At 44.6% G+C, this 26807-nt stretch overlaps 1 protein-coding gene across 1 annotated transcript in view; it reads left to right on the forward strand.

Moving 5' to 3' along the window:
• Positions 1 to 24612, forward strand: part of LOC135898979 (uncharacterized) — a 33793-nt gene extending 9181 nt beyond the window's left edge. Inside the window, exons 2-5 of the mRNA XM_065428235.2 lie at positions 12450 to 12586; positions 12652 to 12725; positions 18166 to 18252; positions 24329 to 24612. Coding sequence (XP_065284307.2) covers positions 12450 to 12586; positions 12652 to 12725; positions 18166 to 18252; positions 24329 to 24468 — 438 coding nt within the window. The 3' untranslated portion in view covers positions 24469 to 24612. The remainder of the gene's footprint in view (positions 1 to 12449; positions 12587 to 12651; positions 12726 to 18165; positions 18253 to 24328) is intronic.
• Positions 24613 to 26807: the final 2195 nt, after the last annotated feature.

Raw genomic sequence — 26807 nt, forward strand, 5'->3', positions numbered from 1 at the left:
AAAACAGGCGTTGCACCCGAAACCTCATGGAGCCAATGGAACACAGGCGCACGCGGCGACTCTACGTCACGTCCCCCCCCCCCCCCCCATCGATGCAAAGCCATGCACGCGTCGCCACTTCAATAGACATGACAGGGTACACGGCAGCACGATGAAAACATGTCTATAACGCTACTTGTACATAACGGTCGCGATACATCAAATACCGTGAAGCCATATTAAATAAAGATAGTAGTTCAAGTTATGTTGAGAATGCCATTGACAAGTCACAGCTCATGATGGCTGAACAAAGTGCAAGTGCGATTCGTTCATTGCAGCAGGAGGCCCAATGACGTGACAAAGCCTTTCAAAGAGGGTATGACAACCTACATGCACTTTTATAACGTGTCGAGGCATAAACACAATTCAACCACAATAACTAGCAACATTTAAAAGTGTTTTTTTTTTGCTTATTCGCCTGTTATCCTGGTGGTCGGTGGTGGTAGGGCTTTCAGCGCTCATGAAAAGGGCACATTCTGTCGCCTGGCTCAGTTGCGGACTGCTTCCCTAGCCGAAGGCTAACTTAAATTCCGTATCGCCTGCAGATTTCGGTGTTCCGCTTAACTGAAATAAAAAAATTGCACTGCACGATTAGATAGTGAGAGCAGTAAAAGGTAATAACCAACTTCAAGGCTTCTTAGATTATCTACAGTAGAACTTTGGTTAGGGCTAGTTGTTGCATAGCATTTTGAAGGTGTAAGCTTCAGCGCAAATACCCAGGACAAGACACAACACAACTTTAACATTGGTAGATTTACCAAGCCGCGAAATAGGTGGCCAGTCTATTTTTCGAAATTTCATGTAGCTAGAGCCTACTTAATCAGCCCACATTACTTTGATTTGGCCTCCTTGTTGAAAGCTCCGCAGCAGTCACATTCCGTTTTTTATGCTAGGTTGTCGAAGCGCACGCATTTCGCGTAGTTCCTTTTGACGTGTCCATGCGTCGTGAAGGGGAACTTCAAGGCTCACGAAGTTACCACGACTACCAATGAACCCATTTGTAGGCGTAGAAAGTAGAACGTGGAACTGACCAGTGAAATGTGGCGATCAATCGATCAGAAGTTAAGCAATGCTTATCTAACCGTTCCTTCGGTTGTATAATTAGGGTTACTAGATCAAGTGAAAATCTGGAGAGCTTGAGAGCTACTCTGGGTGTTCTATAATCAGGCCATGATGATTCCGTGTGACAGAGATTGTATGGAGAATTTGCCAGTAAAATATTCAGCAAATAGGAATGGGCAAACACAGGCCTAAACAGTAAAGTAAATAAAGAAGGAATATTTTGTAGCATTCAAAATGACTTTATTATTAGGATACTCATATTTGTGAAAAATGCATACTGTTCACAAGAAGAAAGCTAATGATAGTATAGTAAAGCTTGTTTATATTTATGAACAGGAAATGTATAACTCCAATAGCGTACGGGCGCAAGTGCAGAATAACGAGGCCATTGTTGCTATTTCTTGTGCCACATCAATAGGCTCCCTCAGTAATTAGTTGTTTTAGTAGTACTCCCCTACGAGAGAGAAAAAAAAAAGGATATGCAAGGAAGGCAGGGATGTTAGCCAGCCAAGAGTATGGTTGGCGACCCTACGCTGGGGGAAGGGAGAAGGGGAAGAAAAAAATGATAGAGGGTATAGAGGCGTGCACAGGCAGTCATTGAGTCAAAGGCGCTCGTGCAAATCAGACGTTCCCGGAAAGCACACGAGTGCCTTCATTGCCTTCTGAGCGGATGATCGGTGGGGACTGTGCTCCAGTACTGTCTGTTTACTCAAAGGAGGGTCATCTAGTTTCCTCAATGTGTTCGACAAGGATTGCCTTCCTGCTTGAAACTGAGGACAGTGTCACAATAAGTGGCCAATGTTCTCGCATCCGCAAATATCACAAGCGGGATTCTCAGCCCCTACGAAAACTCATGCCAATAAAGTCACAATTCTGTGCAAAAGCCGCTGGTTCACCGTCGCTAACTATAGGTACCTGCTTGTATGAAGTGGTTGCCTGTGGACGTTCTGCAAGATATTTTCTCTTGCAGTGAGCTGTCTTGCGAAGGGTAAAATCTCGTGTGTCGTTCGCCTACCTTAACGTCCCTCGTCAACACGACAGTCACTTGAACTTCTGTCAGCGATAACTGGATGGCATAAAACGACGAGGCGTGTTGTGCATTGGATGATGAAAGTCAAGATGAAGTCTGCATATGAATATGTCCTTCAATGAACCCCTATCGCTCCCACTCCTTTTTTCTTTGTCCTTGGCGTAAGAAACTGCTTCCTTTTACGAGGCTGACATAGTGGCGAAGGTACTGAATGCAGGCTTCTAAATAGGCCCTTGTTATGCTTGTGTGATGCTATTTAAGATAGCGGGAACTGCGTGGCAGTAGCTGGCCCGATGTTTTATCAATAGCATAAAAGTACTGCAACCAGAGCTAGAAAGTGCAAAAGAAGCTTGAAGTCCCCTGTATGTTCATGTGTTGCATATGGAACTTAATCTCGGCTTCTAAAAGATCATACGTATGAGCTAGTTTCCTTCGTGGACGGTCCTAGTAAAAAAAAAAGTCGCTTACCCTAATCAACACAGAATTGCCGCACTTGTTCCGAACGATTTTTACAAGGTAATTTCTCTGTTTATGCAGCTTAGAATCCGAACAGAAATTCGAGAAGCACCCTGGATACAATAGCAGCACTTTTCCAAAGCACTGAAAGCTGCGGAGTGGATACGTCCATGAGCTTTCAATGAGTCAATAGGATTGAGCTTAGAGCTATGTGTTGCGAAATTATTGCTCGCAGTGTAGATCCTTGGGCTAACAAATATACCGAAAAAGTTTTGGCACTAAGAAGTTTGCAGCCATGGGACAGATGCCGGAATCCGTCTCACAGATCGATTACACATTATGGTTGTCTATCTTCAGCCTTAGATTTTTGAACATTTACAAGAGCGAAAGAGGAAGGTACTAGACACAAGCGCTGTCCCTTTTTGTTTCGCCCTGATATTCACTAAGAAAAGTATTACCAGCTCGCCCCCATAACAACCTGCTTGATGCACTGACACTACAAAAAATTCCTACCTGCCATACTTTCATAAGACATGATATTCTTGGCAAAGATCTATGCAGAATTGGCTGAACAAGTTAGAAATTGCGCAAATTTGTCCTGTAGCAGAGACTATGGGGCTCTGGCACCAGTCGGTCCTTGGGCAAGGCCATAAGCTTCGAATGTTTAGTGTATTTCATATTCAATGTGCATTTTCAGACCCCATGAACTTTCAAGCACATGCTGGTGAGCTTTTGCTAAGGTTTCATGTATAGACTGTATTGTAGCACCTTACTCATAGCCACATGTTGGCGCATTTAACCCTTCATGCATTTATGTCTTCTCTATGTATATTTTACTCAAGGCGAATTTTCGCTGTAACCGTCGATATCTTAATGTGTTTCTGCGTAAAGGTCAAATGCGATAAGATGCAATAGCGCCCCAGACTCCTTCAGCTGTGGGCGCGAACGAAGGGCGCGAGGGTGAGCTCATGACGTATGTTGTCTTTTTGTCTTGTTGAGCGCTCAATAATGGAGGTCACGTCATTAAGCGCGCGCAAGTCTTACAAAGAAGTACGGGGGCTTGTAAGCGCTCGTCGTCTCCTCTAGCCCGGCCGTGCGTTATCTCCGCCCTGTCTTGGAACTAATCACAGTGTGTGTAAAACTATTCGAGTCAATACGGTGGGTGGCTACGTTATCGCTGTTTTCCCACCTTTGTTTCGCTAGGGATCGCCTAATATTAAGTTTAGAAGACATATTGAAGCGAAAGGCAGCTGAAGCTTTAGTTTGCCTCTCTTTCTGCTCTTTAACTCAGCAGCATTGTAAGAGGGACTGTTTGTACTCATCTAGTGATATGTGTGCCTGTTTGCTTGTGCCCGCGAAAAACCCTGATGTCTAATTTACCTATAGAGAGAGTGTTAGACTGAAATGATACAACCATTAACTCCACAAGACTTGCTTCTTGTGGCTGTGTTATTCTTCTCTGCCTCGACCGGTGCTTCGTCTTTCGGGCAAAATGCACCATTCTTTTTGCTCTAGATCATCATCTCGAACATCAAAAAGCATTTATGTTAAGATAGACAACCTACAGTTTAATAGGGTGTATTTTCTTAACAAAACTAAAATACGCACAAACCTCTCACGATAATTCTCAATGTAAGTGTACTGCCGAACGCTTTTGGAAAGTTATTCGCTTTACTAGAGACACAATGCACTGAAGTGGCTATATTTTTAGAGTGAGGGCACTCAGATTTCACTGGTTGTTTTATTGCACAAATATGTCGACACAGGTGTTAACAGCATACCTTTAGTAGAAGTATAGGTGAACTGAAGTGGTACTGCAAATGAAGGTTTATAACTACGCCGTTGTGAGCCTTAGACACATGGTGGCTTGCATCGTAGCTGTGATAATTACCGCATCGAGCAATTATTAGATAAGTGGGTTGTCGGGAAAGGGTATCGGCTGTCCCCACAGGTGCCGAAGTTCCTATAACTGCGTTGGCAAGCCAGGGGTGACCACAGAGGGCCAGCGTAGTACCAAACACACGACTCAGAGGCGTTTAGAGCAACACTGCAGGCGCCGTGCTTGCGCCTTGAGCAGGTGCTGCCCATATTTACTTTTCTCTTCTTTCGCGTTCAACAAGAAGGCGCCTGCTTAGAGCACCGACAATAGCGTCCCAGCGTTGCAACGTTGGCGGGTGCTACAGCTGCACTGCCTACTGAGGCCACCGCTGATTAGCTGGAGCGGTACGAGCGAGAAGGTGACGGGCGCCCCCATTCAGTGTTGCACCAGCCCATCAGCGAGTCAGCCAATCAGCACCAGCTCCAGCCAATCAGCAGCTGCTGAACTGGACGGCCCACTAGGAGGCCTCTTACACAATGCTCCCCTTTGCTGTGCAGTTAGAGCTGGTATAATTTACCCTGGGGTGCTATGCAGGATGCGTCGAGTTTCTCGTTCACCCGAGTTTTACCCGAGTTTGCTCGACGGCAGTCAGTGAACCGAGATAGCGCGGAACGCGCCGAAGGTGCAGGCAAAAAAATATGTAGACAAAGAGCCGCGTATGACAACATAAGCGCACCCTGCGCGGCACGCTGCTTCCGCGTTTCAAGCGCAGAAGGCTGCACAACGAAACGCGCCAGCGCCACGTATTGTTATCAACGGATTATCGCAACTTAGCGATACCGTGACTATCCCGCTGTCTGTCTGCACACTTGCCGTGAGCCGCTTGCCACGCCTTTCCCGGGCGCGTCAAGGGCGTGCCTTTTCTTTCGGGTGCTATCTTTCTTTCCTCCATCGAATGCGAACAGGGTACATGCGGCGCATTCTTGCACCTACAGTTTCACTCAAACGAATACGTTAAAATACAACAAATAAAATAACGAACATTTTTATTTCTCTAAGTATCTATTTTTTGTTTTCAACGCTAGAAATTTGTGCTGACAAACGGAGATCGAGCAAATTATTGAATTTTGCACTTCTTGCCGTGAGTGGCGACAGTGAGGCGAAGCTGTTTTATTTTTTCTTTTTTTTTCCCTTTTTTTTCTTACCCTCTCTTTTTTTTTGCCATGTGTTTGTTTATTGCTGCTGCTGTCACGAGAATGGATTAAGGACTAGTCAAGTTGCTCTTTTGTAACTTTTTGCCTTATATCCTCCATAAACTTGCATATTTATGGAAATAAATTCATTCATTCATTCAAGCGGTACATTGAAGCGGGTCGCACGCACGAGGGCGTTCATACGGTGATAAGTCGCCTAGGGGCGCTGCAGTACTATTCTCAATAATGTCGGTCATGATCCGTGGAGGGTCATGGCCACTCCTTTTCTATTAGGGGAATAGAAACGCAGCGCCGTGGTACGGCTGTTCATCGCAGGCGCTTCACTAGGCCATTAAGGCCCCCGCTTTACCAACTAAAAACGACTCAACGGCTGTCGCTGCGAAATGGCGGTATGTTGTTTTAGAGTGCGTAGTGACGCAGTTCAGTCAAAATGCACTAGTTTATCTTTGTGCGCGAAGCCTCTGCGATACATTGCGGAAAGTGCGTGCTTCCCCAGCGACACAATTCATCGCTTGTCATCGCTTGCCCAGTGAAGGTGCCTCTGAGCGCATGTACGCAGTATCTAGGAGTATGTTGTGCAGTCGAAGGTGCTTGCAGATTACCTCTGCTGGAGCCAGCAGCGATCGCAGATGGATATCGTAACGACACCGCAGCACTCGCATTTTGGCAGGTGAGGGCTCTTGTGTGCAGTTATGAAATCAGATTTCGAACAGAGATAGGTGTTGGAACTGTTGAGTGCGCAGTGCTTGTGATGAATAAATGCCATTGCACTGGGTCTAGAAGAGCGAGCGATTCTCAGACGCTGTGGCTCCGTTTCATCACCGATGACAGAGCAGCCATCTAAAACGACTGCTGCAATACGCACTCCTCAGCATCGTCGTCCCCCTCGCCGCATCGACGACTTGTAAGCAGCTACAGTGACGTGCCGATAATTATTTACTGCGCGCTACGAGCCACAATGCAGGCCATGAAACCGTGTTGTGCGGCCATCTCAGACCGAGAAGATGTATGCATAAGCCAGCGACAGTCAACGCTTTGTTTTTGATAGTGGTGCTCACTACATCACCGATGACAGTGCGTTGTGCGCGTTTTATGTCGGCGGTCAAGATTGTTGATGCCTCTCAGCTCGACACCGCGTCGCTGTTGCCGGAAGATAAGTTGGGCGTGGCCCAACTGTAGTGGGTGCGCGCACAAGAGTTACATGCCTCGCGCGGGGCGTGACCTCTGGTTTTGATTGACAGGCGAACTCGTGCTAAACTCGTACATCGCGAAACCCCCTCCGAGCTCAACTCGGGAACATGGCGGCGGCAGCAGCAGCCTGTTTCATTGCATCCAGCGGCAGCAAGCGTCAGTATGACCGTCAGCACCCGTTCACCTACATGACCGACGGGGAGTTTCAGCGTCATTTTCGCCTGTCGAAGACATCAGTGCGCTGGCTGTGTGACGACCTAGGCGAAGACTCTCGTCTGCGGAGACAGCGTGGCGGGCTTCATTCACTCACCGTCGTAGTGCAAGTCATCTGTGCGCTCCGTTTCTACGAGGCTTGGAGTTTTCAGAGAAGCGTCGGCGCCGAGCGTTACATTGGACGCCATCAAACTACTGTTAGCCACTGTGTCAGAGATGTGTCTGACGCGCTTATCGATGCGGCAGTGCGTAAGCGGTGGCTAGCATTCCAGAATACTGCGGCTGAGCGGGCATATATAAAAGAATGCTTCCTACTTCGTGGGAACATTACGAACGTAGTCGGGTGTGTCGATGGAACGTACGTAGGAATTAAGGCGCCTTCAATGTCAGCGTTACTGTGATTAACATTGAAGCAATGTTTAGACACGCCATATTGCCAAATTCATCACTTCTGTGTAGCCGACTTAAATTTTGTGTTAGCGGCATCTCACAAGCGGCTGCTTATGATACTGACTTTTTCGCTGGTGGATGACTTTTTGCCGATTGTTCTACTTGTCTGTGAGGGTGCCTTCCAAATGGCTCACTTTCTTGGGAAAGAGGTTAATTAAGTATAAATAGATAAATGGATATCACGAATTGTGTGAAGCAACCTATGAATCCTAATCTCATGAAGAACTTGGGGTTATTCATTGGTGAAGTTACTTAGTATGCACAATGCTGAATTTTGGTCATGCGTAATCTATCGGCCGCACTATGAAACAGCGAGGCATTGCACAATTTGTTGCAGCGCGAGATGTGGATGTTGCGCCAAGCCGGTTGTGCCTATGCATTTGTGGCGAAATGAAAATGCATTGAGAATCTTAATTTGTTGGCTTGCATGAAGAAAATACTTCAGATTGTTTGCTCTGTTCACCGTCGATGCATGTGCCAGATGTTCAGTGTATCTTATTATTTTTGGGGGGGGGGGCAGCATAATTCTGGATGGATAAATTGTATATTTTCGTCTCATAATGGGGCTCTAATTCTTAAGCAGTAGAATAATGCACATCCAATGCTCTGCAGAACTCTCTATACGTGAAGATGTCATGAACCACCAAGGAAAAAATTACACATCGGGAGAAATGTGGTGCAGATGCCAATGAAAAGTGGGTCTTTAAGCCGCCATAATAAAAATAAAAATTGCAGAGCAAATAGACCATTTGTGCAGCTTTAGAGAAATGATTACACGAAACGTGATATGCTCAAATGAGTAAACGCTTTATGCAATGAAAAAGTAGGCTGAGCGACATGCAGCGTATATTGGCATTGAACATGTCTCGTAACCTTTATTTTTATTGTAAGCCCTCGCTGTCACACCTTTCCCTCCGGCACTCCCTTTACTGCAACGTGGCACTGTCTTTCCATTGGTGTCAGGAATCAAAGGGGTAAGCATTAACCAGCCTTGCAGCAGCAAGGCTGGTTATTGCTTGCCCCTTTGATTCCTGTGAGTTTAGTGGTAAAGAATATGGCACGTGCATACATACACCTGTGCTGCAAAATTTAGCATTTGTGATTTTTTGGAGAGCTAATTTGTGTTGGGAAATTTCAAAGATGTGCACCATTGTGGCCTAATAACTAGAGCATTGGTGATATTGAAGACTGGGTGTATTGATATAGTGGCTTGAAGTTTAATTGCACAACAATTCGAAGAGACACAAGGAAGAGAAATACACACAGCAGAATGCTTTACTGTGTGTGTTACTCTTCTTTGTGTGCCGTTGAATTGTTGTGCACTCCAACTTCAAATAGAGCATTGGGCTTCCTTGGTGCAGGACCGAGGAAGTGTGAGCTATTCGACAACATGCCAGTGCGTTGCCACACGATTATGGAAGTCGGCAGGTTTGCAAACAAAGCTTTGCTTTCAAATCCACCTGCTCATGTTATACAAGCACTGATTGAAAGAACCATCATACAAAACTAATGGTGAAATCAATGGCCTGTGAAAAGTGTAATTTGTATATTTACACTGTTAACATAATAGGTGCCATACCGGCCTCAAAATTGTACGGGACAGAGCAGTTTGTTTCCTATGTGAAGCACAACCTCCCATTACATGCTGTGCAGACAACCGAGCTCAGTTTGTTTTGACGTGCTACACAACATTCACTGTAATCTGTTTTTGATTCTAAAGAAGTGCCAAACACCACCTCTTTTTCAAGGACATCATGGGAATATTTGGCGAGACCTTTTTCAGCCCCTCATAATGGAAGTGTGGTCAGCCAGCTTTGCTTGGATGCCTTTATAGATTTCTGCTCCTGACCATTGTGTGCTATCAAATTGCAGAAGTCTATGCAACTGGTGCAAGGCATTACATGTTTCTATAGTCGGCTACAACTTTAGGAGGCTGCGGAATCTGCACTTTAAGGCAGATGAACACAAGCCTGCACCGATGGGCACGCACTCTAGACTGACATCGTGCCACCAGACAGACTAATACCTGCTCGTTGGAGGGGGACTATTTCTTTAGACGTGGAGGCAATCGGCTGCTGCATTTTGGTCATCTGGGCGGAGGGGCCTCCCCTGTCTTCTGAAGTTTTTTCCAACTGTAAAGGATGCTGCTCTTCATACAACACAAAAGGACAAAGTGTACAATTATTTGCCCTATGAAATGGATACATCATAAGTGTGCTATGCAAGGGCTTAAGATGCGTGAAATATAGTACATGCAATTAAAAGACAATGTTAAAGAATATGTGGTATTGAACATGCATGTAATGGCACGTTTGAATCGGGGTGTGTTGCAGTAATATGCACAGTCTATAGGTGATAGCACTATTAAGCTCCTGTTGTTTCCTGTCTTCATTGTGAATTACACACACCGTTCATCTTGTGGCTAATCAACACGCACTGTATTCTTGCACATAGAAAGAACAAACAGCACAATGACGTGTATGCTGCATTAATGTATTTTTTTATTTACATAGTCCAAGAGTGGCACAGGTTGTCTTATGTTTTTGCCTATTTTGAAGGGACACCAATGCATGTTACAAGTCTCCTAATATGCACAGCACAATGTTTACTGCTATAATTTTATTCATGTTCTTGAATAATAAACAAAATATTAAACTGAAAGCTCCTTTATAAGGTGCCTTATGTGGGCTCGACAGGAGAGCAGTGAGGGCACCGATACTACTCTTGCAGAGCAGCCCTCTGGACCTGTGGCACACTCTCAACAGCACGTGCCTGGGGCTCGCCTGCTGCAACCAGGCGGTCGAGTGCCTCCAGCAGCAGAATGTTTTGCTTCAAAAAAGTGTATTGGAATGAATCAGCCGTATACAAACCATTATTTACAAAGAAAGATGCTCATTGCACTATTAGTAATAAGTGCCCTTAACTGTGGAAACCTCTAGTGTAGTATGCATAATAAAACAATGCGTTGGGACAACGTTGCGTTATTTTTCATAACTGGGGTTTTCTTTTTCAGAGCCAATTGTCATGTTGATTAGTGTGCCAGCAGCTAAGGTGGCCCTGCACCTTCACGAGTCTCTACTGTCATGACCACAAACCTATTTTTGTTTGCTGCAAAACAAACGCCTCACCCTACAATCCCGTCTTATACGAGCTGATTGCATCCTATGCCTACAAACATCATATTTTTGTCCCATTACGCAATTTTCTACCACCCTTCGCCTGTAGTTCTCTCTACTTGACATCCATTCTGTCACGCTTATGTAATCACCTGTTATGAATTGGCCACAAGTGATCGATTACGTGCATGGCCTAGCTGCCGATTCCTTTTGTTTTCTTTATCTCAACTAGCATATCAGTTGCCATGGTTTACTATGCCACTGTCTTCCTGCCTTAATGCTATCTCCAACAATTTTTGTTACTTCGCCTTCTGCACAGTCATTGACATCTCAAGTTTCTTTGTTGACCTCCAGGTTTATGTCCCATATTGCATAACCGGTAGAATGCAATGATTCTAAACTTTTTTCAAGGATATCGGTAACGTGGCGATCACGATTCGGTAATGCCTTCCATGTGCTGTTCAACCCATGAAATTTTTGTATAGGTTTCCTGCTTTATATCAGTACCTGCTATTGATATTTCACCTGGATAAAGATACTCTCCATAAATTTTGCTGGCTTAATGTCACTCATGAATTTCTGTTATCTCGCCAAGTTAGTGAAGGTTACCTTCATCTTTTCCATATTTTCGCGGGCCCACTTGCATGTAGAAGCACGAACACTCATTGGTTCTCACTGCCTTCTTTAAACTGCTGGACATTCAGTTCGTTACTACGAAAGCGACTTAATCCGTGCACTCTTATTGTGCTAAATATGAAACAGTAGAAATGTACTTATCTGCAGTTTGTCGATGCCTCCTTCACTGTGTTGGTAGCGAGATCCATCGTCGGTGCCACCTCCTTGTCGCATCGTAGCTATATAGGATGTAATGTAACACTATGTGATGTTCGTGACGCTCGCAGAAGCAGCACCGGACAAGTTGTTTCTTCAGCATTGCGCCGTGAACAGTAGGTGCGCGTTGCGATCTGTAAAATCGCCGAAGCTATTGGCAGTCTTTCGGGGTGCACGGAAAGATTGCTCACGGAGGAACAGAACTATACAAGAAATAGCGGTCGTCGTCGAGCCTGATCACTAAGTCGCGCACTGCAAGCTCGTTGTACGAGTTTGTTTACACTGGGCGCCTCCGATGCTTAGCCGCCATGCTCGCCCGGTGAATGGGTGTGATGACGCCACCACAGCGTTCCCTCGGGGTATAATGCGAAGCGTACTAAATTACAAATTAGTGTAATGCACATTCAGTGTACATGTTGTAGGCTTTAAAATGCTTCTAAACCACGTTAAACTAACTAATAATATTGTACTAAATGCGTTTGTTTTATAACTCGCTTGTGCATGTAATGCACTCGGTGGAACGACAAACAAGTGAAAGAAGGCACGACCATGCACCGACGGTATGATCACGTGAGCCCCAGTTTATTGACCGCCCAGAAGGCTACGCCCAAGGAATGATAGCCAGCCAGAGTGAATCTAGATAAACCAATGAAACTGGAGGCTTGTCGAAAGATAAACTGTGTCTCGGTACCATTCGTGCTTTCTTCTTGGGGTGTCGCCAGAGCTCGTGAAGATCCCGAGTTTCGCCAAACTCGGCGCATCCTGCATAGCACCCCTGTACACAGGCACTCGACATTTATATCACTGCAGTTTATATTTCCGCGCAGATTTCCAAACCTCAGTGTAAGTTTTTCTCGAGTTCCCTTAAGCGAGCAACATTCTCTACGAATAAAGGTGCTACCTAAGCTGTCTTTAACGAACAACCTTTGGTAGGGTTTGCGTGAGGACATTCCCTTCCATTTCGATAGTTTCAAACGGACATTAACAAACATGCGGTTTGGTTATTACGGTTCCTTTGATTCTTACAGTTTGTTGGTACCAAGGAACCTATATGGACTTCTAATACAACAACAAAGGAGCATATTTCATGTGAAGTGGACCAGATGAAGAGTATGACGCAAGGATCCATTCTTTTCACAAGAAAATTTGACACTTACCGTGAATTGTAAGATATTCTAAATTGTTATTAAAAATTTTGCAATAGAACTTAGGATATTGCTTTTATTTCAGGCCTCCAATTACTAAGAACCACGAAGGAATCTTTCCGAAGGAACAACAAGACGTTATGCAACTCCGCAAACCAGGTATCAAAAAGGAAGCTAATACGCTATTTCTTTCTTTATTTATCCATACAGTCTAATGTCGTGCAGTTTGCGTAATATAAATTGGAGAGTGCCATAGTGTTTTTTTTTTTCAAAAGCACAACAGTCCTGTTTGACCTCGTACCTAAACCACACTCTTGACAGCATTCCGTGCATGTACATTGGTACAAAAATATCATTTTGTTAAACTTAAACTTGACGTCGCATTTTCTTCTATGAAAGTGCTAAAAAAAGCGCGAGAAACGTTTCTGTAACGCTGTAGCTCAAATTACTGAAATGAATGCACGATATGCATGATTTGTCTCATCACCCTTATTTCCTCGTAATTATGACGATGTCACTCAGTTCATTCTGGACTCTCAGCAAACTTAGTAGACAAACTGTAATAAACACTACAGTAGGAAGGAAATGAGTATTCTCTATTATTCGACAACTCACATTTATTCAACAAGAATCAATCCATAGCCAGATTATTGCTCACAATTTGGCCCTCACTTCAACGAAATGTAAACACGTGCAGCACACAGCTATTCAACGCGCCTAAAAATTATTAGGGATAATTGCTCTATATAAACTCAGCAACACTGCATTAAATAATCACTGCAAAAAAACATAACTGATTAACTTTTACCTACGCACTGCATGTTGCCTCTGTTTCAGCCAAATCTGAATTTGTGGCTGCTGTCTTTTGAGCAAGTCAGAGGGCTAAATTCTACGCGGCTCGTAAAAGACAAAACGCCGTGGAGCGCTTGAATGCGGCATTTACTGAAAAGACGCCACTTTGCCCACACATCTGACACTTTTGGTATTGGTCACAGATGACTTGCTCCCTAAAATGCCATAAGAATTGTTAAAACGATGTCTACCACAGATTTCAACACCGTATGCAGGAAATACCACTGGGTGTTCCACATTAGGCATGAATTCAAGAAGAACTAAATATTGAAATTGTATCTTTTTGCTTGTAATTAGTATCTGAAAACCATGCATTTTCCATACATTACCCCTCGTATCCCCCCTCCCAATTTCCGAGTACGTGAACTCTGTGCGCGTTTTGGTTCTCTAGAAACACTTGGAAACAACGCATACCAGGTGGGTAGTGTATTTGAGAACATAGCTTTTTTCCGTCAAAGACATCGAAAGTATCATTCAACATGTGCACACACATATTGTTAAATAACCCCTTTGTCACCTATTTACTAAAGCTTTATCGAGGTATCAGCTTGCAGCCTGACGCAGTGGATGAAGTCGTACCGCGTCACCTTACAGGTAGACCACAGCATTCTGGAGATCACCACCCTCGCGTACGTCGCCAAATCTATTCTTTTTGTGAGAGAGCAGCTTACGGTGAGTTCTGATCTTAGGAAAAGGAAAGAAAGCAGTCGCAGTGGTCAGACGTTATGGCAGGCTATACCGAGTGCGGACCATCAAAATCTATACACAGCCATTGCCGAGCAGCCGAGCACTCTCGAACTACGAGATCCGAACATGAGCTCTTATTGAATTAGAAATCAGTCAGTATTGAGCAGATAAATTATGCTGTGCAATCACCTTAATAAACAGTGATAGAAGGAATGTAAAATTCGCACGGAATATTTTCACTGTTTACTGAAATATTGGCGGTACTGCTGAAGTCATTATTAGCTTCTGTGAAGGTGAGAACAGCGAAAACACCCGCTACCTGTTGGCCAGCTGCTCTATTATCGCCTTTTCTTCCCATTTTTCCTTGTCTTGAGTTACCGAGCTTCTGGTCTCATTTCGTTACACGTGATCACACTGCGCTTCTGCAGTTTGGCGCCTTACCACATCAGATTTGTCGGTGGACTCTCTTCTTGAGACGAGCCACGTGGACGGCAAATTGTTATTTCTTCAGTCCAAGGTTTTTTGTTGACCAGGGAGTGTGAACCCGACAAGAGGTCTTCCCTAGGTGCTCTGTGATCACAAAGAGCAGCTCAAATTTGACTCATAGCTTCTTGCCCGGTGGCTTACTACCTCGTTAGACTACCTGGTTGACTACCTCGTTAGGCATGAGGTCTGTCGCGGGATGCTGGATACAAAGGTCATCAGGGCATCAAATTTCAGCGCGTTATGTCGGGGCCGCTGGACATAGACTATTTCATGCACCGATGTCCCAGCTGAATTCTATAGTGAAGGGTTCATTCAATGGAGTCAACAGCAGCGTGTGGATGTTTGTCCTAATCTGCTTCTCGCAGTTGCGATTGATATAGTAGGGAGCCAAACGGGCTTTAACTGTCGAATTTGCTCTATCTGTCAGGCCGTCTGCTTGCGGATGGTAGGTTAAGGTAAAGTGGCGCTCAACTCATCCATGCCGTAGGTAGGCGCGGAGGTCGGGGCTGCTGAAGGTGGGTTACATATCCTATATTATTTTGTTCGAAAGACTATGCGACAGTTCAGATCAGTCTCCAAACTTTTGTCAAGCAGCAGGGTGCCAGAGAAGCCGTGGCTACAGCTTCCAAAAATTTTCATAGGTGGTCAACAGCAATCAGGATGTAGCCACTACCAGGTGCTGTCGTTGATAGTGAGCCAACATGTTCTATGCTAACCGTCTAAAATGTAGTAATAGGAGGTGGAATCGGAGTGAATAGCCTAGGCTGGCATCGCGAAAGCCGCTTGTGCAGCTCGCATATTCCGCAGCTATTGACGTAAGAGAGAACACTCATACTTATTTTGGGTCACCAGAAGCGCTCGTGTACTTATTCAGCGTCGCTCGCTGACCTGTGTTTGCCTTCAGGTGTGTCGTGGATGGCGTCATGTATACCGGGCCGCAACGAAGCAGAGATGACAAGAAGGTGTTCATCTTTCCACCTATTCTTTCATTGACGACGATAAAGAGTAGCGGCACGCATGATAAATTTGCTATTGTGTTACGCGTCCACAAGTGAAGTTATGATAACCGCCCCATCAGTGCCTTGTCGTTGGGCCTTGGTGACGTCTTCCCGTAAAACAATTATCCAGTTTTCCTCTTATGCCAAATGAGTGCTCCCAGCTAGAATTTCGCAACGCGTCAGCTGCTTGGTTCAATGTACCGGCGCGGTGTCGGACGCGGTGGTCATACATTTGGAGTCGTATTATGCAGCGCTCGAACTTATACAGCAGGTCTTTCTTTGAGAGCATCCATTACATTGCTGCATTATTTGTTGCCACCGTGAACTGGTTACCAAGCAGATAGGGTCTAAAGGTGTCGCCAACGCTGTACATAACGGCTAGGAATTCCACTTAGTTGGGGTGGTGATGATGTTCAGCACCCGAAAGTTTTTAGTTGGCGTAGGCGACAAAATGCTCAGCGCCGTCAGGGTTGCGCTGCACAAGTACTGGTCCGAGACCACCTGGCTAGCGTCTTTGTGCACCTCTGTAATCCAGCCTTCCTTGACATGGCTCGGTTCACGGTAATCAGTCAGCTGTTTATTTAGTGACTGGAGCGAATTTTTCTGTGTTTAAGCTGCGCTCCTTTCTGGAGCAGGTGAGTAAGGGGAGCAACTGTCGATGCGAAGTTAGCAACTAACTTTCGCAGATGACATACGATTCCCAAGAACAACTGCAGCACTTTAATGCACGCAGGAGTGGGGAAAGTTTGTAATGGCTGATGTCCTTTCAGGTAGAGGAGGGATACCTTTCTGAGAGATGGAGTAACCCAGATACGAGACGGGCGGATATGAGAAGTCTAAATGGGCATTTCTCATGGTTTAGTAGGAATCAGGCTCTATGAGGCCTCTCAACAACTTCGTCTAGGTACCGAGGATGTTCTTCTGTTGAGCCCAAAACTTAGATATCATCTAGGTGCACAACACAGCCGCTATCCTTAAGCGGGTCTAGCACGGTGGTCATAGCGGGTTGGAAACTGCTGGAAGCTGTCCGCAAACCGAATTGCATATGCTTGAAATCGTGAAGCCCTGATGTTGTTTGGAGCGCGGTTTTAAGCTTGTCTTCTTCAGCGACATTGATTCGTCAATAGCGAGCCCGCAGCTTTAATGACGAAAAGAATCCTGCATTCCGTACTGTACCAATGGCATCATTTATGCGGGTCATTTGATAGGAGTCCGGTGTAGTATGCTTATTGAGCTCTCCATATTCAACGCAGAACCCCAAAGTGCCGTTTTCCTTTCGAACGAGGATAAAAACTGCGGTCCAAGGACTACACGCCGGCAGCTAGCATCTCACGTACTTGCTCGGCAATGACGCGGTGCTCAAGCAAGTTGGTGCCAGGAAGTTGTGCATTGTTCGCGGCAAACAGGGCGCAATGCTGCTCGAGAACGCTAGAAAGGATCTTCTTGCACGAAGGCTCACCTGTCTTACACTAGGTCGTGGAGTGGAGCCTAAATTTAGCGGCCTCAATGCTCAGGAGGGCAGCGGATTGGGTGAGTTGGTGTTCCATGGTAACAATAAAATTCAAACAGCGCTAGACGACAGGACCAGAAAGAGGAGGAGACAAACACGGCGCTGAACTTACAGATGTAAGTTCAGCGCCGTGTTTGTCTCCTCCTCTTTCTGGTCCTGTCGTCTAGCGCTGTTTGAATTTTATTCTTATCAATGCTCAGTTGTGCGTCGTAGGAAAAAATGTAGTCCGGGCCAAAAATGATGTCGGCAGCCAAGACGTAGAAGACGGGGACCCCAGGTAGGCACTTAGTTCCAGTGGTTGTGAGTATCCGTAGGTGCCTGCTGGCTGTACGTGTTCACCTAGGCTTCGCGTGGTTGCCTGAGTCAAGGGCTGTAGAGTGGGAGGGGCATGTCGCCAAAGCAACCCTCAACGCTCAGCGCCCGTGTCTAGAAGCGCTATCAGCTCTGCGATACCGTCGACGCGAATTGGCGCTAACGGCAGCGATATGCTCTGGTGTTGTATGTGCTGTCTTGTAGCGTGCAATCCATCGCGGGAGCAATCGGTAGCGTCGAAAACGGGGGAGCGTCCACATTGCAATAGAGAAGCTTGTGAGGTGACAGGCCGACACCGCCTAGCGGAAGGCTTGTGGACGAAAGCTTCAGGCGCTGCCTCTAGCTCTGCCACGTATCTTCTGTTTTTCTTTCCATTCGACTGGGCTACTTGTAACAGGTTGTTACGCAGTGTATCATCAAGTTTATCGTGAATATGTGTTTTCAAATTGGTGGTGCATTGATAACAGGCGTCAAACTAAACGCAGGTATCTGGGCACAGCAACAGAGAAGTCATCTTTGCGATTACTTGTATCTGTTTATTAGTAAAATGAAGGAAGAACATTGTTTCCTTAAATTTTAGTTCACATTACAACATTTCTGAAGGGGGCATTGTATTGGCGTGACTACATGCTGCTTAACGCAAATATATCCCGCACGATGGACTTCTCTTTTAGACTGATTATTCAGCGCTAATAATGTTCTTATCGTAGTTCGGCTTCATAGGCGACTGCTTCATTTTGGTCTGCTTTTGTAGGCTACCACTTTGTGGCGAAGGAAACTCTGGTTTATCTGAGTGAAAAATATCGCTGCGCAGTGATCAAGGTGACACCTGTCCTACGAGGTATGTAATACTGATTTTTCCTAAATTAGTGAATTGGCTTATACTTCTGTGATTGCCCTTATTGAGACATTCCTATCCTAACAAATGAACTGCTTTATTGCACCATCTGTGTGCTGAAATGCCACCTTACAAAACATTTATTGGTTAAACTGCATACCAAATCCAAATTTAAATTGCTAATGATACGCGAGATGACAGGAACATACTCATTGAATTAGAGCAGTGACTATGTAACCATCAAACAAACAGGCCCTTTGGACAACGCCTGGTCACAAACAAGAATCATGAAAGGGTTGATGTGGTAAATATGGACCAAAACAATATAAGCCACTATTTCTGCCCTGATGCAACTTACACACAATTACCAGCAAGTTTTTATAATAGGTTAGCTAACAATACATCAATAGTTGCGTGAACGTTGCAAATCGGATAGTAAACTTCAGCAGCGTGAACATGGGAAGAGGAACTGCCACGTACTTTAGGAATCCTATCCAACAGCCCACTTCGTGGGGAAAAAATACCTTCAAGTACGTTTCTTTGGTTAAATGCGAAAAGTACTCGGACGGCACATGATGCTTGCTGTGCACTCTTCTGTAGTCACATTAAAACATTCTTGGTCTTTTAGTGAAGCCAAAACATGCATTATATGCTAACAAATTTGCACTATATATATATAGTGCAAATTATATATATATATATATATATATATATATATATATATATATATATATATATATATATATATATATATATATATATATATATATATATATATATATTATTCAAATAGTAAATTGAGCGTCCACAGATGTTCTGATGTACTCTAAGGCACAGTTTAATGCATAGGTTACTTTTTGTCATTTATGCACCCGAACAGACACGCGGTACGGCTTTTTGTAGGCGCTCAATGAACTAAATGCGCTGACTGGCTGCTTTATTGTTCTAAAACAAGGCTGAACAACATTCGCGAAATCACATTTCACTGCGCAAGTCACAATTCGTCCACGAACTGATTTTTAGAGCCCTTCCACCAAATTAAGACTTGTGTGTACTACTGCCAGAAATACGCATGACCATAGCATGAGCAAAATTAATATTTTTGTGAGACACAGCGCAATTATATTCCGAGCCGCAAAATGCGATAGATCACAGAAAAATGTGTAGAAGTGTGGGATTGTTTTCTCTGAACACATGAGAAAGGTGAACAACCTCCGAATATATTCGTCAAGCAAACAAGGCCACCAGAGCTTTTCAGGCTATACTCGACTTCGTGGCGGACTTCCCTCATTCAGCCTGCGTTTATGTCCACGTGACCCACAGACACATACCAAAGCACAGGGCTGTGTGAGCATTAACTCTGCTCAGCCGAGAGTTTATTTGGAAATAATGGAATACGAGAGGCCCGATTTCCATGCGAATAATTCTTTCGATCATTGATGGCATTTTGCCATTGCTGCAATGAAGAATGTATCAGTGGTATTTTTAGAGTATCTGTTGATATTGCGCATATATGTTTGCTATCATATGCCACTGGAAAAGTATTCCTTGAAAAATAACCACGGTGCGTGTGTTTCCGTTTTCTTTATATATACAGCACTTTACACGAAATATACAGCCATCTGAAAAAAATACATTTTAGAAGCGTGAATCATACTGTAGTCAGTAAAGGTCACGTGAACATTACACGTAGTTGGCGTCCTAAGGTACTTGTAATCTTGCGTAATGTAGGCAGTCCATTTTCCATGATCCAACTGGTTATTATATGCCCCTGCTTCTAATGAAGTCATATTACTTCATTTATTGGGTGTGTTCAGAATTTTAATTAAAACGGAACTAGATTTCGACGTTATCCCGTTTCCTTTTCAATGAAACTACGCCACGTATTTAATCAGCCTGAAAATTACACTACAGTCGGAGGATAGAATGATACCATTGTGCGTGAGCTTCATGCGTAGTGTCTCTTTTAGCGCGCCCTTTAGGACAGTGCGCGCGAGACAAAGTGATAAAGTGCAGCAGCCTACATAGAGCTGCGGCTTTATTTTTCTATAAAAATAGAAAGGGCATGTAGAGTTAGAGCAGCTGCCTTGCATGTATGCATCTGTATGACTCTCTGATTGAAAAACTGACTTTCTTGTAAGGCAACAGAAGCAAACACCATACGGTTAGCAAATTATGAAATCATGCACCATAAGTGTAAGGGTAGCGCAGCCACACATTACTAATTTGTCGTACATTAATCATTTAACCTAACTTTACACAGAAAAATATTCGACGGCAATCCCTAACACAAACACCAGTTCTTACAAAGTCGCTTTGTTAATGCTTTAGTGTGCCGTATCAGATTTTCACGCGTGCGACACCATCTGAAGATTATACGCATGCCAAACACCAATTCCGCCCGCGTCGTATGATTCTTCGTGGTCTTGTAACCTACCGGTCAGCACTTTCGAGAGACTGAGGTGCAGGTTCAGAAAAATGTGGCTCTCGAAGCACACAAAAGAAGTGTGTATAACGTCTCTACGAACACCAGGAGGGATTAGGTAGATGCCACTCTAGCAGCTGCAGACAAATATGTAATCAAGGCCCTGTTTATTTATAGTGCTATAGAGGCGCTGATTTACTGCGAAGTGCATATTTTAATGTTATATTGAAAGTGATGTTTGTGACTGGTCACTAAATACTTGCAGTTGAGCCATGGGCGCGCACTATAAAGGTCCCCTTTCGCATTCCTTACTGACAACGCTGCACCCCATACTAATGGACAACAGTAGAGCTGTATTTAAAAAAAAAGATATTTCACGACGACACTGACCTAGCATTCCCCTTAACAGCTCCATAGTGAAAAAATGGAGTTGCGCCAAAAGCGACATCACCACGGAGATTTCAGTTAAACAATCACATGTTGCTTCTTAATGAGGCAGATAATTGGTTGGTACTAATTCATAACTCAATATAAATATAATATTACATAACATGAATTATCTGCAGAAATTCACGCCTAGGTCATTTGGTCTGCTTTTGTTAAAGCATATGAGATATTCAAGGATCAATAAGCCGAAATAAAACCGCCACTAGATTCGGCCGCACTACATTGCGTAGCAATACAGGTGCTCAAGCTTTGCCTCCATTACTTTCGCTTTTTAGCCACAAAACATTGTCAGCGAAATGATCTCCGCATGCTGCACATCGCATATGGCAAGGAAGAGCACGTGCGCATGCACCAGTCTTCATTTGGTTACAGTGTGAGGATTGAAACAGGTGATCAACAGTATGTTTTAGAACCTAAATCTTGCGCGTTTCCTTCGACCAGTCAATGTAACCACAGCCGTTCCTGCATTTTGCGTCACAGAGCAACAAGTTCCTATTTGAATGTTACCAGAAGTAAATCTGCTATAGTTGGGAGCAATATAACCTTACATTCACTTCCTAAGAAACGAGCGATGTCAAACGCCCACTGCAACAAATGATCAGAGGGAACCCAATGGCCGCGAGCACTCAGGGTCATGACACTCTGCGTGACAAAGGTCACTGATCGGGGCAGAGCACGTTCTTGTGCCGAAGCGAACGCTCCGCATTTGCGATTTGTCCGCTCTTTGAATATGGCCCTTTGCACAATATAAATGAGCAATACGCACTTGTGACAATATACAAATGCACTTCCAAAGTCTCTATTGGATAACAAATAGGCTACTCGAAAGTTATAATTTTGCTGACCACATGCGGTGGAGGTGATTGCGTGAGCCGGAAACACGTCTTGAATCTCACGTTTTGTACACCAGCTATTCAGCACGTCGCGTAACCACCATCAAAAGGAGTCAGGAAACAGCGCACATCAGCGCCTTTAACATAGTGCCTTTAACACAGTGCCTTAACACAGTGCCTTAAACAGCGCCTTTAACACTCTGTCCTGCCATGCCAGCGTTGTATCCACAGTAAATCATGTTACACATGGCGTTCAAACTTTCGCATTCATGCTCCCAAGCGTGTGGGGAATGCGCCGTCGCTGCGAGAGAGCCCTGCGTCTTCCACGTCGATGGTGACTGCAGTGACGTGAAGGCACCTCGAATGTCCGTATAATGCTGGCAAAATTTAGTATACTACTGCATGCTGCAAGTGTACGAATATGGCAGAACAAATATTTCTGTTATGCATAAGACTGAAGCATTCAATTTACACATTCCATTTCTACGTTCATGCTCGTCTTTTACCTCGTCTCTTAACAGTCAGGAAGCGATACTTAACACTGCATTTCACCATTGCTCATGTGTGCGTTTGGAATACATAATTTAATTTCGAAATCCCAATTGCTCAGCGCAGTACCAGTCATCAACTAGCTGTACACTGTTTAAGCCACTAGAGGTGGGCAAATATTGAAGGTTTCCAATATGAATCTAATGTTGCAGTCTAACCCTTCATATTTGTATTCAAAATTGAACTATTTGGTGCGTCAACATTGGGGACCAGTTACAAAAAATGATTGAGGACCTTAACAGAGAGAGTATAAGGCCGGGGTTGAAGATTATTATGCAGAAGACAAGGATCAATAGCCGGGCAAGAGTGCAAGGGTTCAGGATCGCCAGTCACGATTTATAGTCTGAAGGAGTACGGTTTACCTGTGTCAGTTACGCACAGGTAACCCTGAATGAGAAAGAAACTTACAGAAGAATAAAAATGGGTTGGTGCGCATTTGGCATGCATTGTCAGATCCTGACTGGAAGCTTACCATTATCATTAAAAGGGAACGTGTGCAATTAATGCAGCCCAGGGGCGCTGAAATATGGGCCAGAAATTTGGAGACTGACAAAGAAGCTCGAAAACAAGTTATGAACCGCGCAAAGAATGATGGAACGAACAATGTTAGGCATAACCTTAAGAGACAGGAAGAAAGCGGTTTGGATCAGAGAGCAAACAGGGTTAGCGTATATTCTAGTTGACATTAGGAGAAAGAAAGTTAGCTCTGTAGGTAATGTAAGGCGCAGGTTTCATAACCAGTGGACCATTAAGGTTACAGAATGGGAGCCAAGAGAAGGGAAGAGTCCAAAAGAAGGGAGGAAAAGGGAGAGTCCAGGACGGCGGAATTGTATATCGCAGGGAGAGGCCTTCGTCCTGCAGCGGACATGAAATTGGCTGATAATGATGATGATGAATATTAAACTAACCAGATATATCGCAGCAACGAACTGTTAAAGCCTTCCTAATGTTCTTTGACTGATGAACATAGCATTACACATTGTCAAAAGTGAAATAACGGGAAAGTTTTTGAAGCAACGGGGAAAGCAAATTGTTATAATGCGAGCTTCCTTTGTGGTTTCTTGAGTGAAGCGTCTTATCATTCAGTCTTATCATTCAGTGTGCATGGTGACCTAGTCATGAAGCAGTTCCTTCTTTTGTGCTCCAATCAGTGATGTTTTCATTGTAATAGGCTATATTACATTCCTGTACGTAACACATCCAGGTCCTGCATCCTCTTTTGTTTTGATTATCCACAATTTGCGATCCTTTTAACGGCAGCCATTTACTTAGCGTTTTCGGAAATCTGGCCATGCAACAAATAATAATTCTTGGAATTCTGGCTTGCCACCAGTATATCGAAATGCTCCGAGGCCATTCCTACAGTATATTAAATTACAAACCTTTTGTCTAAAACTGATCAAGATTGTCTTGTTAGTTAGCCGTCTTTATTCACTTGTCATTCAAGCATGGTAGTTAACAGTATATTTAAGTTGTAGGAATATTTTAGTTTTAGATATATACATCTCCATTAAGCAATTCATTACTCGAGACTCACTATTACGTATTCGAAAGATTTGGTATTCGCACCCCTCTAACAAAATCGCACCTACATTGCAGTAGCATAGCTTCATGAATGTAAAGTTAAACGCAGAAATCATAAACTTTGTAAGATACAAACCTTTACTGCGTAGAATATGTGATACATATTCCAGTGTATAATGAAATGTAAAAAATTAATATGCTCAATTTATAGTTGTGAATTTTTTTGCCAGAAGAATATTATTGTTACACAACTGTTTATTTCATTACTTTTTCTGCTTGTCATCATTTTCTTTCTTCGCAGGTCACTTATCTTATTATGACCTCCGTATATGGAATTCCGCAGTTGGAAAAGGCCCTCATGAAAAATGTATTACACGATTCGTGAAACTGGCTCGAACAGGACATATCATTTATAATTCGAAGTGCCAGGGCATTCTGTAGCATCAAGGCCATTTAGTTTAGGAGAGAGAAAGCATGAAGAACTGAAACAACATGGCCACTTCAATAACTTTTTTATGTAGTGGCATTACGGTGTAGAACGATAAAACAAAGACCACTGGAGCGAAGAAATAAAATTTTGCGCAACATGGCTCCAAATCAATTGATAACGTTTTAGTCAATTACATTAAAAAGGCAAATAATCGTGGTACCGTCCTTCGAAAAATGTGGCGGTGTTGGGAGCTCTTGTTAGCGGAGGCAAGTAATACACGCATTCATTACCTTCTTGAATGCTACCTTTAATACCGATCGACACACGTGAGGAGGTATCTGACCCCTTGTTAGGGTGGAAGAGGCCCCAGAGAGTCTAAATTGGTGGTCTTGTGGTCAAAACGGCTTCACCACTGAACGCATGTGCCGGGCTAATTTCACGGCTTCACAGGCTTGGCAGCTTCTTGCCCAGATGCGAAAATCTTTGTTGATCCCTCGTCAGACCAAGTGGTCCGTCAAACACCCCTGCGTCACTCTAAGAACTAGAATTAAATTATGGGGTTTTACGTGCCAAAACCACTTTCTGATTATGAGGCACGCCGTAGTGGAGGACTCCGGAAATTTCGACCACCTGGGGATCTTTAACGTGCACCTAAATCTAAGTACACGGGTGTTTTCGCATTTCGCCCTGCGTCGCTCTAATGCCGCGATGGGTTAGAGCATGCTGTGAATAGGATATTGGCCACCGAAACATATGGGCAACGAATGATCGAGGAGAATGGTCTGACGTGACCAATTTTGTTGTTTAGGTAAGCAGCGCCTCCGCAATGGAGAGCAATGAGCCTTTTTTTCCGCAATTATCGCCGCTCGAGATCATTTTGGTGGGCGGAGGCTAAAGCTTGGGAAAAGACAGGGCTATGAGCCACGGCACTGATATACAAAAATGCGTCAGCTGCCTGATTCTTGGTATCAGGGGTACGGCGGGTGTCCATAGCAAATTCCGAGAGAAAGGAAAGTTCCCGAATCTCACGTTCTTAGTACAAGGAACTGTTGTTCTTTAAAACCAAGGTTAATGGCTTGTCGTCGGTCAGCATATACATTCTACAGCAACTACAGCCTTCAGGAAAAAACGGAAATGCTCCACAGTGCAATAGATGGCAAGCACCTACCTCTTCAAGGTGATGTAAGGAGATTCTGTAGGTTTGATGCGCTTTGAGAAGAAGCTCAGCGACCTCTAGTGTGCGCAATCGTGCTGCTGCTGTACTGCACCCACTGCCGCTGTCGACGCGTCTACTATAAGGCGAGTTGGCATGTCGGGCAACGGGTGAATCAGCGACACTGCAGTCTCCCACCATGTTTCGGCTTCAAGGAAGGAGTGTTCGTGCTCCAAAGACCAGCTGAAGGTAGACGGTAAGCGCCAGAGAAAATTGATGAGCCCCAAAAACTTGCGCAACTTTGGGAAGGAGGTTGGAGAGGGCAAATGCTCAACTGCCCGCCCCGTGATCCCAGTGGCTTGTTGCTTTGGGGTGAAATGCGACGGCTGAGAAAACCTACGGCTTCAGTTCCTAAAATGCATTGATGGGGCTTTAGGACTCGGCCGTGTTCATCCAATCGCTCAAATAAAAGGTGGAAGTGCTCGTTGTACTCTTCGTATGTGCGGCTTGAAACACGACCGTCATCAGGGTAGGCGGAAATAAACGAGAATCCGCCCGTAGCCTCGTCCATGAACCCTTGAAAAGTTTGCGCCGCATTCTTCAAACCGTAAGGCCTATAGACAAACTCAGATAGGTCAAAAATGTTATGATTGCTGCCTCCGGATTGTCTCTGTGTTCGGCAAGAATTTGGTGGAGCGTGCTTATCAAATCGGTCTTCTATATTTTGATTCCTGCGAGACGAGCGCCCAAGTCATGTGTGCTGTTAGAAATGGCCGGCCAGGGTGGCAACGTGCCAGCAATTTCAGCCCGCTGCACGTGCTTCGACCGACCTGCGGTGGTGGCGCCCTTCAGAGAACGACCGAGGACTACAACGCTAACTGACCATGCGCCGCGTTTGGAGCATCGGTGATGACAGCAGTGCTGGCCCCGTTTGGCGCCCCGTGCATTGTTGATTAATTTGCCGGGTCTTCTCAGTCTCTCTGCGGCAGGGGGAGCCTCCCTGGCAAAAGGGTGCTTTGCGGTACGGAGGCCCCAGGATTCGTCACAGTCTGCCGACACACGTGGCGACTACAGAAAAAAGGCAGCTCTGGAATTTAGAGGCCCCAACTGGGGTCCGGCGTGACCATCTGACTACGGGTACGCAAGACAATGGATACCACGACGACTGGAATGCAAAGGTCGTCGGCCCCCTGAAAC

Source organism: Dermacentor albipictus, chromosome 7 (genome assembly GCF_038994185.2).
Source record: "Dermacentor albipictus isolate Rhodes 1998 colony chromosome 7, USDA_Dalb.pri_finalv2, whole genome shotgun sequence".
NCBI classification, from domain to species: domain Eukaryota; kingdom Metazoa; phylum Arthropoda; class Arachnida; order Ixodida; family Ixodidae; genus Dermacentor; species Dermacentor albipictus.